This window comes from Leiobunum rupestre, chromosome 9 (assembly GCF_980474605.1).
Source record: "Leiobunum rupestre chromosome 9, qqLeiRupe1.1.hap1, whole genome shotgun sequence".
Lineage (NCBI taxonomy): Eukaryota > Metazoa > Arthropoda > Arachnida > Opiliones > Sclerosomatidae > Leiobunum > Leiobunum rupestre.
In genome coordinates, this window is record NC_143392.1 from 8,408,072 (window position 1) to 8,423,122 (window position 15,051).

The 15,051-nt window shown below is 37.2% G+C and overlaps 1 protein-coding gene across 2 annotated transcripts; it reads left to right on the forward strand.

Moving 5' to 3' along the window:
* The first annotated feature begins 3,967 nt into the window (after positions 1–3,967).
* On the forward strand, positions 3,968–14,195 carry LOC149926429 (uncharacterized). 2 transcript variants are annotated; one of them, XM_090159053.1, is made up of 12 exons: positions 3,968–4,257; positions 10,815–10,976; positions 11,056–11,184; positions 11,534–11,829; positions 11,898–11,950; positions 12,017–12,366; positions 12,442–12,591; positions 12,674–12,746; positions 12,812–12,894; positions 13,455–13,542; positions 13,616–13,673; positions 13,995–14,195. In XM_090159053.1, the coding sequence occupies exons 1-12, from the start codon at positions 4,194–4,196 to the stop codon at positions 14,004–14,006; spliced, it is 1,518 nt and encodes a 505-aa protein (XP_090015179.1). In that variant the 5' UTR covers positions 3,968–4,193; the 3' UTR covers positions 14,007–14,195. The 2 variants fall into 2 exon arrangements, with proteins under 2 accessions (XP_090015179.1, XP_090015178.1); XM_090159052.1 differs by lacking the exon at positions 3,968–4,257 and adding an exon at positions 7,499–7,968.
* The last annotated feature ends 856 nt before the right edge of the window (positions 14,196–15,051 follow it).

Here is a 15,051-nt window from a genome sequence, read left to right on the forward strand (position 1 = left end):
GCGGTTTTCTCCCTCGCCCCTGACAAGCGAGGCACCGCTGACGGTGCGGTCTGCGGATAAGATTGGGGATTTGCGGACAACCATATCCCGTTCTCTTTTTGTATAACATATCTAAAAAAGCGACCCGCGAAATCGAGACTGCCTTTCACTTCGTTACTGAGGTGGTTCGACTATAGACAGAGTGGCCCACGGGTCAGTGGGAAGTCGGGTCTCAAGGACGAGCGTAATATTCTGTTTGTCATGAGCGGGAAGCAAATCTGCCATTGAATATAGGGGGTTTACAGGGGTACAGGGGAGTTTGGGACGAGGGAAAAAGGCGAGTTTGTTTATGATTTTCACGGGGGGAAAAGTGTACCCCGGTTATTCGCGCATGGGGAAAAGGGGAAGGGGTGCCTTAGTGGGCAAAAGAGGGAAGGAGTGCCTTAGTGGGGGAAAGGGTACCACGGTAATTCTCGCATGGGAAAAAGGGGAAGGGGTGCCTTAGTGGGGAAAAGGGTACCACGGTAATTCTCTCATGGGAAAAAGGGGAAGGGGTGCCTTAGTGGGGGAAAGGGTACCACGGTAATTCTCGCATGGGAAAAAGGGGAAGGGGTGCCTTAGTGGGGAAAAGGGTACCACGGTAATTCTCTCATGGGAAAAAGGGGAAGGGGTGCCTTAGTGGGGAAAAGGGGAAGGGGTGTCTTAGTGGGGGAAAAGGTACCACGGTAATTCTCGCATGGGAAAAAGGGGGAGGTGGTGTTAATGGGGTGGACTGACTATGGGGAAAAGGTACCATGGAAATTGTCGCATGGGAAAAGGGGGGGGCTGGCTGGGGTGGTTCTACTATAGATTTTTGGGACGAGAAAGATACGAGTTTTTGACCACTACCACAAATAACTTTATGTGATTAATTAATGCATCTTGAAATACACAACTAGCTGAGAGCCCGCCCGTTGCCCAAAAATACGAGTTTATAACCAATACCACAAATATCTGTATGTTATTTATAAATGCATCTCGAAATACACAACTAGCTGACGGCCTGCCCGTAGGGCGGGCTTTACGGCTAGTTTTATATAAAGGCCAATTGTTGATTAAAACTACAGATTTATAATTTTCTGGATTTTCAGCCCTTTCTTTGAAATTCTGCTCCGCCAGCTAAACTGTAAACACCGACGCGTTTGACATCAAGACATCAAAAAACCTTCTCTCCGAGATTGTTTTTTTCACGAGCATCGGATGCCCTTCGTGACGTCAAATCGGAAACGTGAAAAATCGTACAGTAACAAAATCGATTACTGAACGTACCCTCGTTAAAAGTTTTTTGTTTTAATAAGAATAGGTGCGGGCTCAATAATGCCTGGCGGATTTTCTCTTGGCTCGTCTGTTTCATTCGTAGATTACACCAAATGATGGACGTTACTGATAAATGCGTGATATATTTTATCATACAAAGAGATCGGTGCTTTAATAAGAAATTACCCAATTATTTATTTTTATTCATAACCGACAATTATCCAAAAAATATTAGAAAAAAAAACCATTATTTTTGCTTGTTAAATCGTTGTTTATTCGTATGAAATGTTCATAAATAAACTAACCAAAATGTTTATGATTAATCGAAATTTTGCCAGTTAATTTATTTGTTCCGCCGATTTCCAGTCATACATTTGCATAATAATTCTGTGATTCTTGACTGTGATTAATATTTATGTAAATAATGAAGATAAAATGTCGGGGGTATCATATACAATTTTCCAAATGGCAAGAAATAATAAACTAATATAAAGATAAGTGAGATGCTTAAAAAGTACGTACCCGTTGTTGAGATCCTGGGCTCATGGCTAAATAAATGGTAAGATGCAAATATTACTGTTTACTGGATATAAATAAAAATTAACTAGATTTTTTCCAAGATGTTAAAATAATACCACTTAGCTATTATAATTCTTTATGTAGATTAAAAACCACATGTGCCAGGTCAGGGCGATGGTAAAACAGTAGTTATGGGTTTCAATAAAGCTGATAGCTCTACGTTTTCAGGTAGAGTCATGGATCAAACTTCATTGAAAAGTTAACTATAGAAAAAATGTGAAGGAATTTTAAATGAGTAAGTCAAACTACAATTTGGCTAAAGGTCAACCGAATATGGGTATCGGACATTTCAGTTAATAAATACCAACTTTTAAAATTTCAAAAGGGTCGTTTTTATATGTAGCAGAGATTTTTGCTACCTCACCAGTTAATAAAAAAATATAACATGCGACATTACAGAATTAGGTAATATTAAGACCAATATTTACCTGGTTTTTGTCAAACATTTAACTGTGAGCATTTTCATTATTTATTTTAAAATTTTAACTTACTAAATTGCATTCTCTTATTGATATGCTGGATTGTTTTAATAATTCAACAATTAATGTAATATACTCCTCATTAGAAAAGTTTTTTCTTTGGTTATTTCTACTAAGGCTCTGGTTTTCTCTTAAATATTCTTCAAAATTTCAACACAGAGGGATTAACTTTTATTATAAAATAACAAAATACAGCTAATAATGGAACCTGAATTAAGGCTACTTCGCCTATGAAAAGCAATTTTTTTCCTTTAATTTAAAAAAAATGATAATGAAATGTCCAAAGGCCTCTCAGAGACGTTGTTTCATATAAACAGTCAAAATATCCTTTATCTATACTTAAGAACCCGATAATTTCATTCTTTGATATATTAATTTAATGAAATACTATTATTCTTTTAACAATTATTTATTATTAACTTGAAATAAATAACTTTCTATAAATTAAGATAATCAGAACGCATGACTCATACATGTATAAAGCGAAAGGTGATTGCAACGCGTTTTTTGGAGAAAGAAAGTAAAACCTTAAATCTAAAATCAGACAACTATACAGACAAAAGTAGCTCCCCCTTAAATAGTTCTCTTCGATATCTAACCAGTGACGTCATTGGTTAGACAGCCATATCCCTCTCCCTCTCTTCGCAGTCCGGACGTCTTTTATACCTGGTAATGTCGCCGTGAAAATTTCCGTACACAATATTCGTAAATGTCAAACCCCATCTTCAAATATATAAATTTTAACCTTTAAAATGAGCACGTTCATTTCGGCGTTTAAAGACATAAATATCGTTTTTGTACAACGTCACTCGATGTTGATAATGTCTACGCACCTATGAAACTCTGATAAGCAATCACAGGTGCTTCAAACAATAAACGAATTCGGTCTTATATAAATATTGCAAACCCGCGATAAGACCGTTTGGTAAATAAATGTCACTCTCACTTACATGTATGCCTTCGCAAACACCATATTTCGCACAAAATGGTTTTGAAGGAAAAATGAAGTTACGTAGAAGATCTCAAAAACAAATTTGGCGGCGGGATTAAAATTTAACGGCGGCGGTCTACAGTTGAGCTCCTTAAGACCAAAAATCAAGTTGCGGAAAAGGTCAGAAACTTCGTAAGACTTTGCGAAACGAAATACAACCGGAAACTGAAATGTTTCCGCTCGGACAGGGATGGAGAGTACGAAAATCAAGAGATCAAAGAGTTCCTAAAAAAGGAGGGGCTAAATTGAGAGCTGACAGCGCCAAGCACGCCGCAACAGAACTGGTGTAGTGGAGAGAAAAAAAACGGTTATTAACGGAAATGGGATGATGCATGTTGGCTGATGCTAATCTGGACAACCGCTACTGGGGTGAAGAGATAAAAACTGTTGGCAATCTTCAAACAAGATAACCAAATAAGGCACTTGAGAAAACTCCCTATATGAGCATTGATTTTGAAATAAACCCGATCTTCAACATTAAAGCAAAGAAACTAGTGCTTATGGGCTACGAAGATGGAACGAAAGCTTACAGGCTTGTGGACTAAAGAACTGAGTAGTTAACTATCAGTAGAGATGTTACTTTCGTAGAGGAACAGTAACAAGCTTAATTAGATACTAAAGTCACTAATATGAAAGTAATAATCGAAGTACCGACAGTCGAAAACGTTTCAGAGAGTGAGGATCAGAGCAAAGATGAACCAAACGAAGAATCAGTGGATTTCAGAAGGTCAGCTCGAAGCACTAAAGGACAGCCACCAAAGAGACTCATACAAGTTATGATGGTGAATCCAACGAAAGAAAATGTATGTGATCCTCGAAGTTTGGAAGAAGCTCTGACCAGACCTCAGAAAGCTGACTGACAGAAAGCAATGGATGAAGAATTGCAATCTTTGGACCATATGAATACGTGGACACTCACCGAGCTACCATCAGGTAAAAAAGCCATTGGCTGTAAATGGGTCAACAGACACAAGGCACGTCTTGTTGCTCAGGGCTTTTCTAAAAAATTTGGAAGAGACTAATCAGACTACGACTTTAAGAACCTTACAAGCCGTTGCTGGTCATCACAATTTGAGGGTTCGTCATTTTGATATAAAGACCGCTTTTCTCGACGAAATATACATGTAACAACCCCCAGGATTTTCGACAAAAGGTTCGGCCCATTTGGTGTGTAAATTGCATAAAAGTCTATACGGATTGAAGCAATCAGCGCGAATTTGGAATGACGTTCTAGAAGCTAATGGGTTTAAGCTAGGAGTAACAAACACAGCACCCCACACAAGGAGAACGCCGCTAGTATTTATACACGCTAAAGCAGTGTTGCGTACAAATCTCATTGGACGAGCTTTTACCCTGCGCGTTTTACGGAAAAGAGGAGACAATTTTCCCCTTCCGACGGCAGCAAGCGCTAAAGCGCCTATAGCCAATGAAAATTGTACACAATAAAATAGACGACTTTTGACGGGCTGCGTTCTCCTTGTTTGGTGCTGTGTCTGTTGCTCCTAGGTTTAAGAGAGGGACCGCGAATAAGTGACTCTACTCAAAAAGGGTTGAAAACCAGTATATGTACGTTTCCGTCTACGTTGACGACCTTTTTGTTGTTGGGGCAGAAAACTTTGACATAAACCGGCCAATTTTCTCAAAACAATTTGTATAGTAATTACAAAAGTAATTTGATCAAGTCGGTGCCCAGCCGTAAAAGAAGTTCCACGTCGTATGTGTTAAGCTACTTCCCCAGGCATGTGCAAAACACTCAACTCAACATTTTATATCTCAAAGGGAATCCAAGTGTCGTGTAAAAACGCGTACAGCTTAATTTAGCACCATACTTATTAGCATTATGTTACTTATGATTGAACGTTACACAGCTTCACTTATTTTCATACTTATGGATATTGTTACTTATGGTTGTCATTGGTTAAGCAGCCAGATACGAGTTGTAAAGGTTGAGTTTAATAACCATGGTTAAGATATATAAGAAATAAACTATAAGACAACGACTGATGGTTGGTACATATTTTATTAACAATACTTAAAATATTGCGAGCTGTCAAGTGCTCGTTGCAGCCTACTTCCAGGGGGTAGTAGGCCACACTTTGAAGCTCTCTGGCGCTCTCTTAACTCATCGTAGGAAAATGCGGAAAAAAACAGGCATACTTCTCAACTCACCCCTACAACTCCTTAACATTTTTGTATAACCTTTTGAAACACCCTGTACAGTCTTTGTCCATCAGTGTTTAAACGCGCGCTATTAGTTGGCGATACCGATGGCGCCATCTCTTATCCGGATCCCATCGGAACTTTCCCGAGAGAGAAATTATTACGACTTTTTGAAAGAGAGACGTCTCTACATACTATAGACTCTCTGGTTATATCGTATCTAAACCCTGTTGCCTAGGCAACGGCAAGGTTTCAACTTTCAAAAGATCCATAAAAAATATGGCGTAGCAAAGTTTAAACTGATGCGTTATAACAAAATTAAGATATAATTAACTTTTTCTTAGCTTCTTTAAAGATGTTTGATGTCCAGAATTTAAGAAAAATACATATTTCACGAAATCAATGGTTTTAATATAAGTCATTGTTTTACCTGAATGTAAATGGTTAAGCCTAACGTTCTGAAAAATCTTTATTAGGTCCCGATAAGAGAGCCATCTGTCGTTAATCAGAAGCAAAGATAGCGGGCGTCGCACTGTTATATGCCTTTATATTCTTTGTTTATAATAACCATACATGTAAGTCTATAATATTGTTCCATAAGTTTGTAACTTTGGGGAATATTTTACTGAGAGCTAGTGAATAGAATAGCTTCTCAGTAAAAGTTTTGCATGTGAAGGATAGCAAGTGTCATTCTTATGTTAACAATATTATACCAAGAATGTATTTATTTATACTCAGGGAGAATGAATATGTCGAGATTATTTTTAGCGTTTCTCCAATTCCACCCGTTGCCCCCCCCCCCCCCCGGTATGCTCCTCCACTTTAATAAAATCAAATAATACTGCAATCTCATTGGTTCTTAAAAATTACGTTTTTCGACGCGATTAACGCTGCTGCGAGGACGCAAAAAATAAGACCGCATCCTTTTCCCCTCCCCCCCCCCTTAGCGTGACGGGGTTAGGGCCTCAACGTATCCGTCGATAGTCTCGACATATTCATTCTCCCTGAGTATAAATAAATACATTCTTGATTATACTCTTATGTAATAACGTCAATTAAATAACCAGTAAAAATCCATAGGCCATCACCAAAATCGGCGTACTTAGTGCCTAGGGCCCCACCTTCAGTAAATCCGGTACTGGCCACAATCTTGAGGAGCAAAGTGCGAGCGTTCGTACATAATTAAATTCTTATTCAGTTTTAATAGCAATAGAAAAAAAATTACAAATATGTAACCCAGGATTTACGGACCAATTTATTTAATAATAGTTTTCTTGGAAGCTATTCCGTAGTTGTTATGCGCGATAGATTTTATTACTTTCCAAATGTTTCATTGTCGAGGCTTAGTGAAAAAAACAGCAGTAGAACGAACATTGGCAGAAATTATATGGAACGAAAATTCGAGTTTATGTAGCTTGGAATGAAACAAACTTAATCTGTTTGAAAATACCTTCCGAATGGTTGTTTCTAGAACCACACTGAAACTCAGTTTTCAAGTTTTTGGTAGATAAATTTGTAATTGGAAACATAATTCAATGGAATGGTACAGTGTGGAAAGTGTCTGAAGAATCTCCGGGTCTTTTGTGGTACTTGTCCGGCAATGGAAAATATGTTGAATCGAATTAAAACGATTTAGCCTGGTACACAACTCCTTCGAAAAGTTTGGAATCGATCTGAATCGATATAAAAGCAACGTGTGAACGCGGCTTAAGTGAGAGTGACATAGTGGCATAGTGACATTTATTTCCCGACCGGTCTTATCACGGCGGCTTTGCAATATTCCTATAAAAAAATATCGTCCGCGTGAGTTACGACTGAATTCTTTGATGGTTTGAAGCACCTAGCTGGGATAGCTTATCGGAGTTTCATAGGTGCGAAGACATTATCAACATCGATTAATGTTGTCCAAAAGTGATATGTATGTCTTTATACACCGAAATGAACGAGCTCATTTTAGAAGTTAAAATTAAGAGAGATATTTTGAAGATGAGGTTTGACATTTACGAATATTGTGTGGTTTCTACCTTATCGGCGTTTCGCGGCAACCGGGTCTAAAGAAGACATTTCCAGATATAATAGACGCCCGGACTGCGGTTGCTAATCTCTTTTCAATCGCGATCGAACAGCGGAGGTTCGTGGACCTAAATTCTCAATCTTCTTTTCTACCATTTAACGAATTTTACATATACGGTGCCTAAAGTTCTCTCGGAATTTCGAGTATGGGTGTGAATAAGCTGGAGGGCAGGGTTGCGGCCCTGCTGCTGGTGATCGCTTTACTGAGCACGGAACTGAACGCCAAAACGTTCGGGACTAGAACAGAAACTGACGAAAATGAAATCGGAAAGTTCCAAGCATTGGTGGACGCTATCGCGAAGAGTGATAAAGACTTGAACCAAGTGGATTTCATGATATTGCTCGATTCTCCTGCCAGCCACCCGCATAGGACGAAGTACGAAACAGAGGAAACAAAAACTGGTGAACCTGGTTCGTAAAATTCAAGAATTTTTTACAATACTTGAAACGTTTTCCTACTGAACCATAGAACCAAATAATTATTTGAAAAACGCGACTTCGATAATATGTGGTAAACGCTACAATATAGATAGTAGAAATAAACATTCAGAGTTATGAAGTTCAAATATGTGAAATCCCAATTCTATGCGTAAAATATTTTTTTTAAGTGTTAAACTGACGATTTCAACGGTTGAAAAGTTTCGCGATTTAGTTTTAACTATTGAAAACTTTAACCCTTTTAAAAACAAATTTATGTGTAGAATTGTATAATTATGTACATTTTACAATAAATTTAATGTTTTAAAAATACACATAATGAAAAATATATTCCTGGATTTTAACGTGAGCCATTTCGTAAAGAAATCATGAACTAGTTTTACGGTCAACAGCTGGCGCTGAAAGCGGATTATCATCCTGAGTATGGCGTTGGCTCAAAGTTCTTAGGGACCTTGATACTATGAAGGAAGTAGTAATGGAGATAATTTGTGGGGGAAACATGTTTCAGGCGCGACGTGAGTTTTTTCCCCTCTTCAGAAAAAGGGGAAAATAATATAACTGGAAACGCTCCTCTGGCTAGGCGACGAAACCTGAAAATAAAAGCTATTTTATCTGCAAACCGCGGTAAATGATTTCCCCTAATTTTAAGCCAAAGTATTTTTTGTCTATTAACCAAATTAAAAATATACCATCTGACCTCTAAATCTAACTACTTTGCAACAACATTCCTAAACACAAACAAATTAACTGACTGATTTTTCGATTGATTTTGAATTTAATTACCGGTATCATTTGACCAAATAGTGGAAGGCATTAAAAGTCGCAAGCTGACTTGGGCCTGTGGTGGTGCCTAGGGTATTATTTTTATTTTATTATTATTATTATTATTATTAGGTTTGAAAATTTTGATTAAATAACAATTTGATGAAATTTGTCTACTAAAATACCGAAATATTACGGTTTTAAATCATTAAAAAGGCAGATAACAGTTTTTTATTTCATTAATCACTTTATAACTAAATATTAAGAATTAATAAAAATAATAAAAATTTAAGATCTGAATAAACATCCAGCTATAACGGCTACAGATATAATGGCTGCAATTAACGGGCGTAACTAAAGGGAGGGGCGGAGCAATGACTTTCCCCGAAATTATGACGGGGGGGGGGGGGGGATAATTTTTCTAAAACAGATTGCGAACTAAACAACGACGATTAGTTTAGTAAATTGTTGGTTTTTCTTCGATTATACTAAAATGTTATACAATTTTGCACATTTTTAAGAAACTGTTAGTAAAATCTAGTACTATCATTAGTAACATAATACCCCTAAGTATGACACTTGTAGCCTTGCTCATGCATTTTTTATTACTACATCCTTTCTTCACCAACAATAAATCAGAAAAACGAATAGCAACTCTGTAACCCGGAAGTTTAATACTCTTTGGGAATTGATTTTTTTTTATTGGCCATCGAAAAGGAGTCAGAGTTCAAATTTAGCCAATCATATAGCGCTACAAAATATTATGAGGTACGAAATGTAGGAAATAAAATGGCCGTTATGGTAGTCGGCTTATTAGGCCTAACTCTATCGAAAATTATACCTAAATACTAAATTTATTACGTAATTAGCAATTGTAAAAGTTATTCCAGAAGTTTGAAAAGGGTTAATTCTTACATTTTAATTTATCAATTCATTTTTATTTTGATCACAGCGGACAAAACCAGGCATTCATGCAGGTACAAAATACAAGTATATTCAAATAATAGTCAAAATATGGAAGAAATTGTAATCAAATATTCGTAAACTAAATGAGAAACCTTTTAACATTAAAAACGTAACAAGCTGAAGGTTTTTTAACGTCTACAGTATTTGGTGCGTAACATTGATAAACATCAATGAGATTGATCTTCTCAATATACTACACTAGTGATCCACAAATTTTGAGTTGTTGGTGAATTTCTAATATACCATTTGCCCGATATAAAGATTTAATATTGTTGGGGAAAATACATACAATTTCTTTAATTTCTTCCGTTGTTAAAGTTTCCGTGGCGAAAACGAAATTAGTGCGGCTATACGCCTTAAGCCTAAAAATGACTGTTTTCAAAACCGCGGGAATCACGTTCCCGGAAGTTGGGTTAGATTAGTTCATGCCGCCGCTACCGAGTGGCGCTATTTCGAAAAAATTTGGACGTCACTGTGAAGAAAGGATGTAGCAGAAAATTTTCCTAATGTCATACTTAGGGGTATTATGTTACTTATGGTATTATATTTAATAAAATTTGATAAATTTTAGATCTGAATCTTTTTAAGCATTTAAAAATTACACTCAATTACAGAGTGCTTTGGGTGGTCCCCTACTTTGAAGGGGCTTTCCCCTCAACTCAACAAAACAGTCCTACGCCCTGGCCTGTTAAAATAACTTGGCTATCTTACCCGAAGGCCCGTTCCGCTATTGAGTATTTTCTGCTTATTTTAAACAGACATTGAAAGGCGTGGGTCTTGATAAGTCATTTTTTGGTTCGATGGAGATTTTACATTTTAACATTTTGGCGGAGACAAATTTGTGGGAAAACCAAATAATTTGGGATGGGAAAGTATTTCCATTTCTTCAAAACATTTTATTGGTTATCCTAGAATCATAAAAACATAATTTGATTCATCAGTGCGTATAATGAGTTCGAAATTTTACCAATTGGTCGAATCGAATAATGAAGAATGATTTACACAGCCCTTCCAAATAAAAAATGTACTCTCTAACTTTCCAATCGAGCTTTTCCTAACCAAATGAAATAAATATTGATTTCTTAATTTAGCGGCGAAGAATCCTTGCAAGGACCAAATCGGAAACGAAACCGAAGTTGGGGACGCCGTATGCGACAAGGAAAATAAACTTTGCGTACCTACGAACAGTTCCGAATACGAATGCGACAGATGCAAAGAGGATTTAGTCGAAGACAAGGACGGGAAATGCGTTGGTAAATGATCAATTTACGCGCTATAAAGAACCAAATTGAAGATCAACTAAATGTTGCTACAATCTATTTTTGAAATCAGGAAGTTGCCAACTGGCCTTGAAGAATCACTGTCCCAAGCGGTTAGCGAACAAGTGCGCGATGAATGGTGACACACCGGTCTGCATTTGTCCCAATGGGTACTACATGGGACCGGAGAAGTGTACCCTCGGTAAGTTACCCAAAGCAAAAGTGCTAAAGAGCTCATTTATTTCCGTTACATGAGCTGATATTTTACTGTTTTCAGTATTGTAGCATCCTAGATTTTATTTATAGTTACCCAAAGTTGGATTTCAAAACTAAATATTTATTAACTCGCTGTAGAAACGTGTAATACGTTATGCCATATCAATAACTATTAAACAAAAGGCGTGGAATTGGTTTAAAGTAACTTATTTACGTTAAAGTTAATTATTTAGAAGAAGCAGAATGTGGAAAACATATTTTTATGTAGACAACAAGTTCATATCTGAAAAGTTTCATAGTATTATAAATTAGTAGTTTTCCGTATTGTTTTACAGGTGCTCAAATTTACGTCTATAAGTTACCAGGAATTAATGAAGGGATACAGTCAACAACAACCGCCCCGGTAACGGAAACCGATGGCATCTCAACAACCGCCGACGCTACTGAAACAGATGACAACTCAAACACCACCCAGGCTATTGAAACATATGTCATTGTGATTGAAGATACTGAAGAACCAAAAGAAAATGATAAACCAAGTCAAGAAACTGTTAAAGAAGGTTCTCTTTACGCCAGCAAAGCTGATGCGGCACCCCTCCGAACAGCGTTAGCCGAAAAAATATTCAGCGCGGTAAGTCGAGATCAACTCTACTTTTAAGAAAATAGATTCTATATCAGCATCCTACATTTCGGGATTAGTTGAAAACAGTAGCTAAGGAGAAGTTGGCAGACGTCAAGATACTAGGAGACGAGTAAGTGTCGTTGCCCATTTGATTGACCCGCTGTTCGTTGCGTAACGGCGTTTCGGTGACTTACAGGAAAGCCCCACTAGTGGAAGTAGAAGCGGTTTTCAACGCGCCCATCGGACCAGAAGTCTTTGAGGGGTTGGAATGCAAACCAATACAAGACAACCCTAAGAAGTGTAAAATCGGGGATTTAGAGTTGCTCACAGACCAAAAAGACGCTTTCAAATCTACAATAAAGAGCACCAATAAGGTGGAAGATATGTGTACTTTCGGCAGCCCTTGCGTCAGAATAGGGCAACAGTGTAGTAACGAAAAGAAAACCGAAACCATGCCTTACCAATGTTTGTGCACAGCTGAGGGATACGAAACCGTTGCTGGAGCTTCTTATAAAAACTTCGCGTTTACATCCAAGGTCTGTCAGGGTAAGCGCCAATCGTCGTCAAATTTAGAATCTCTCATTGGAATTCAAGTTGCCTTAACCTCACTGTTACTACCAGATAAAAACGAATGCGAGGAGGATAACACCAGGTGTCCGAACGGCGAATGCCTGAATTTGCAACCGGAAAAAGGCATGTACACCTGCAAATGCAATGACCTCTTCATGAATCCGCAGAAGGATGGTCAAAAAGATGATAAGCAATGCGTCGGTAAGTATTCCCAGTTTCAACAATGAACCCCGTCTACTCATCTAACTTCCTCAACTTCTGAATGTTACTCTTCTCAAAACAGATAGCTGCCAACCGGATTATTGTCCAGGAGAAAACAAAAAATGTACACCCGTTGGAAATAGCCATTATTGCGGGTAAATAATATAACGTTTATGCTCTTAGCATCTTTTTAATTAACCTTTTTATCGAAAATGCTTAGTTGTAAAGATGGATATATGGGACCGGAATGTTCTCATCCAATCCGTGAGCCAGAAACAGGAGCGTCCAAAGAAAAATTAAACAGTACGTGTATCACTGATCATTTCCGGTCAGCAACTTTTGCCTCAATTCGCTCCAAATCTGACTCTTTACTAGGAACGCACCGTTATATCGGCCTATTTTTCAAATATTGGCTGATACCGATATTAGAAAAATATTTTCTTAAAAATAAGAAAATCCTTGATTATCTAACTAATGATAATATTCGATTTGATTGGCCGCGCCACTTACGCCAGACTTCAGAAGCTAGAGCATACCTTTTTTTTAGGCAGGGGGTTTTGAGTGTCAACAAATTAAAAACGATATTCGATTTGTGATAGAAAATATGTATCAAGTAAACTGAAAAGAAACATATTCGGATATGCTCTTGCAAACGTTTTTTCGTGAAAAATTATAATAAAATATTATGACAGTGTACTGAACCGTCTTTTACAATGATTTTATCATATTCACTACTGTTATGATAGATCACTTTGTTAATATCGGCCGGTAAAAATATCGGTGCATCCCTACTCTTTGCATAAATGGCGCGTTCCTATCCATCATACAATATACGTTCTAAAATATTGCGCAATATTTTCTAGAGGCTGAAACTAACGTGATCATTGTCGGTGCTGTTTTGGGAGCTGTTCTATTATTAACTATCATCGTATCCGCGGTTAGCATAAGGAAGTAAGTGCGAAAAACTCATATATTACCTTACTGCATAATCTCGCTCATTCTACCCTCGCGTGTTACCATTCAGATTAAGAAGCAAGGTCAACAAGCAAAACCATAACAACCAGCCGTTGGACGATTTCAACGTAATTGTTTTAGATAACAATAACAAGAATGCTTTCAAGTACTGAGAATGTGGGATTGTGGGGATTCTTAACCCACTCTCGCATATTTTGTAGCGTTAGCTCGTCTGTTTTCTTATTTCGAGGCACTATTTTACGCGGACAGTCGCCATCTATCTTTACAAATTCTGATTAGAAATCAGACGGGTTTAGGCTACGAAGTATGCGAAGAAGGTACCACAAGGATATTCTTGATATCTGAATGTATTCTTGATATAAATAGATCTAATCCGATTGGTAATCTTTCATCTAAATCTTTTTTGTTTTCTTTCGGTGTCCGCGCAGTCCGGTAACTGAGGATACGACAACGCAGCGGGTCCGCGGTAAACGTCTAACACCAAACGCCATTGCCGGTCATGTCCTCTGCGTAAAATACTTTTAAGGATTAATTATTATTTTAAATGATTTAAGATTCCGAATGCGGAATTAAAGCTGTAACTTAATATATGACGTATTAAACACCAACCTTTTTTAAGAAAGATTAAATGAACTTGCTTAATACATTTCCAATGCGTGCATATCTACTATAGAACTGCCGACCTAACCAAATCGCCCTCACGCGAAAACTTCGTCTTGCAACGCGATTAAAGCAATGCCCGTGACATTGCCTCTCACTTCGTGCCGGTGATAACTGAACCATTACATGTTGCCGGCAGATCGTTTTAAACTAGTATTTCGCTATTTGAATAATTCAAGTCATTCTTGGTTGCTAAATAATTTACGAACACACAATAGAAAGTTTGATCGAAATTATTATATATGATTACAACTCTAGATAATCATGTTTAACTCGAGCGTTTGTAGTTTAGAGTTATAGGGAAAACCAAAGGAAAGTAAACTATTAACTTGGTTTCAAATTATTAAGCACACGATGAACAAGGGTTGTGATTAATGTAGCATTTTGCGTGGGATGATACTTATACAAAAGAGTATATAAAAATATTTTTATCGAATATTATTATATTTAAAACTAAAATGAAACTTGTGCGATTTTAAAAAATGTTTTGACAACTAAATAATAATTAGTTGTTTTAAATACTAGCGCTTGCCGTTTATAACAGAAAAAAACAGAACGTGTGGAAAAATTTACGCATTTTTGAAGTAAAACGTCAACCACGGTTTCATATTGTTATTTTTAATATAACTGTCATTTTAAAAACCGTACGAATATGAATTTTTACAGTCGCTACTGTTTTCTTCAAAATACAGCAGAAAGCTGTAAATTTTACGACAAACTGCTGTTAACCCACTTCAACTGCACCTTGCTGTAAATTATAAACCGTATTTGCTGTTTTTTCAATAGTAAGTTTTGAGTGTGATCTGGTAGTGGATGACTCGTAGA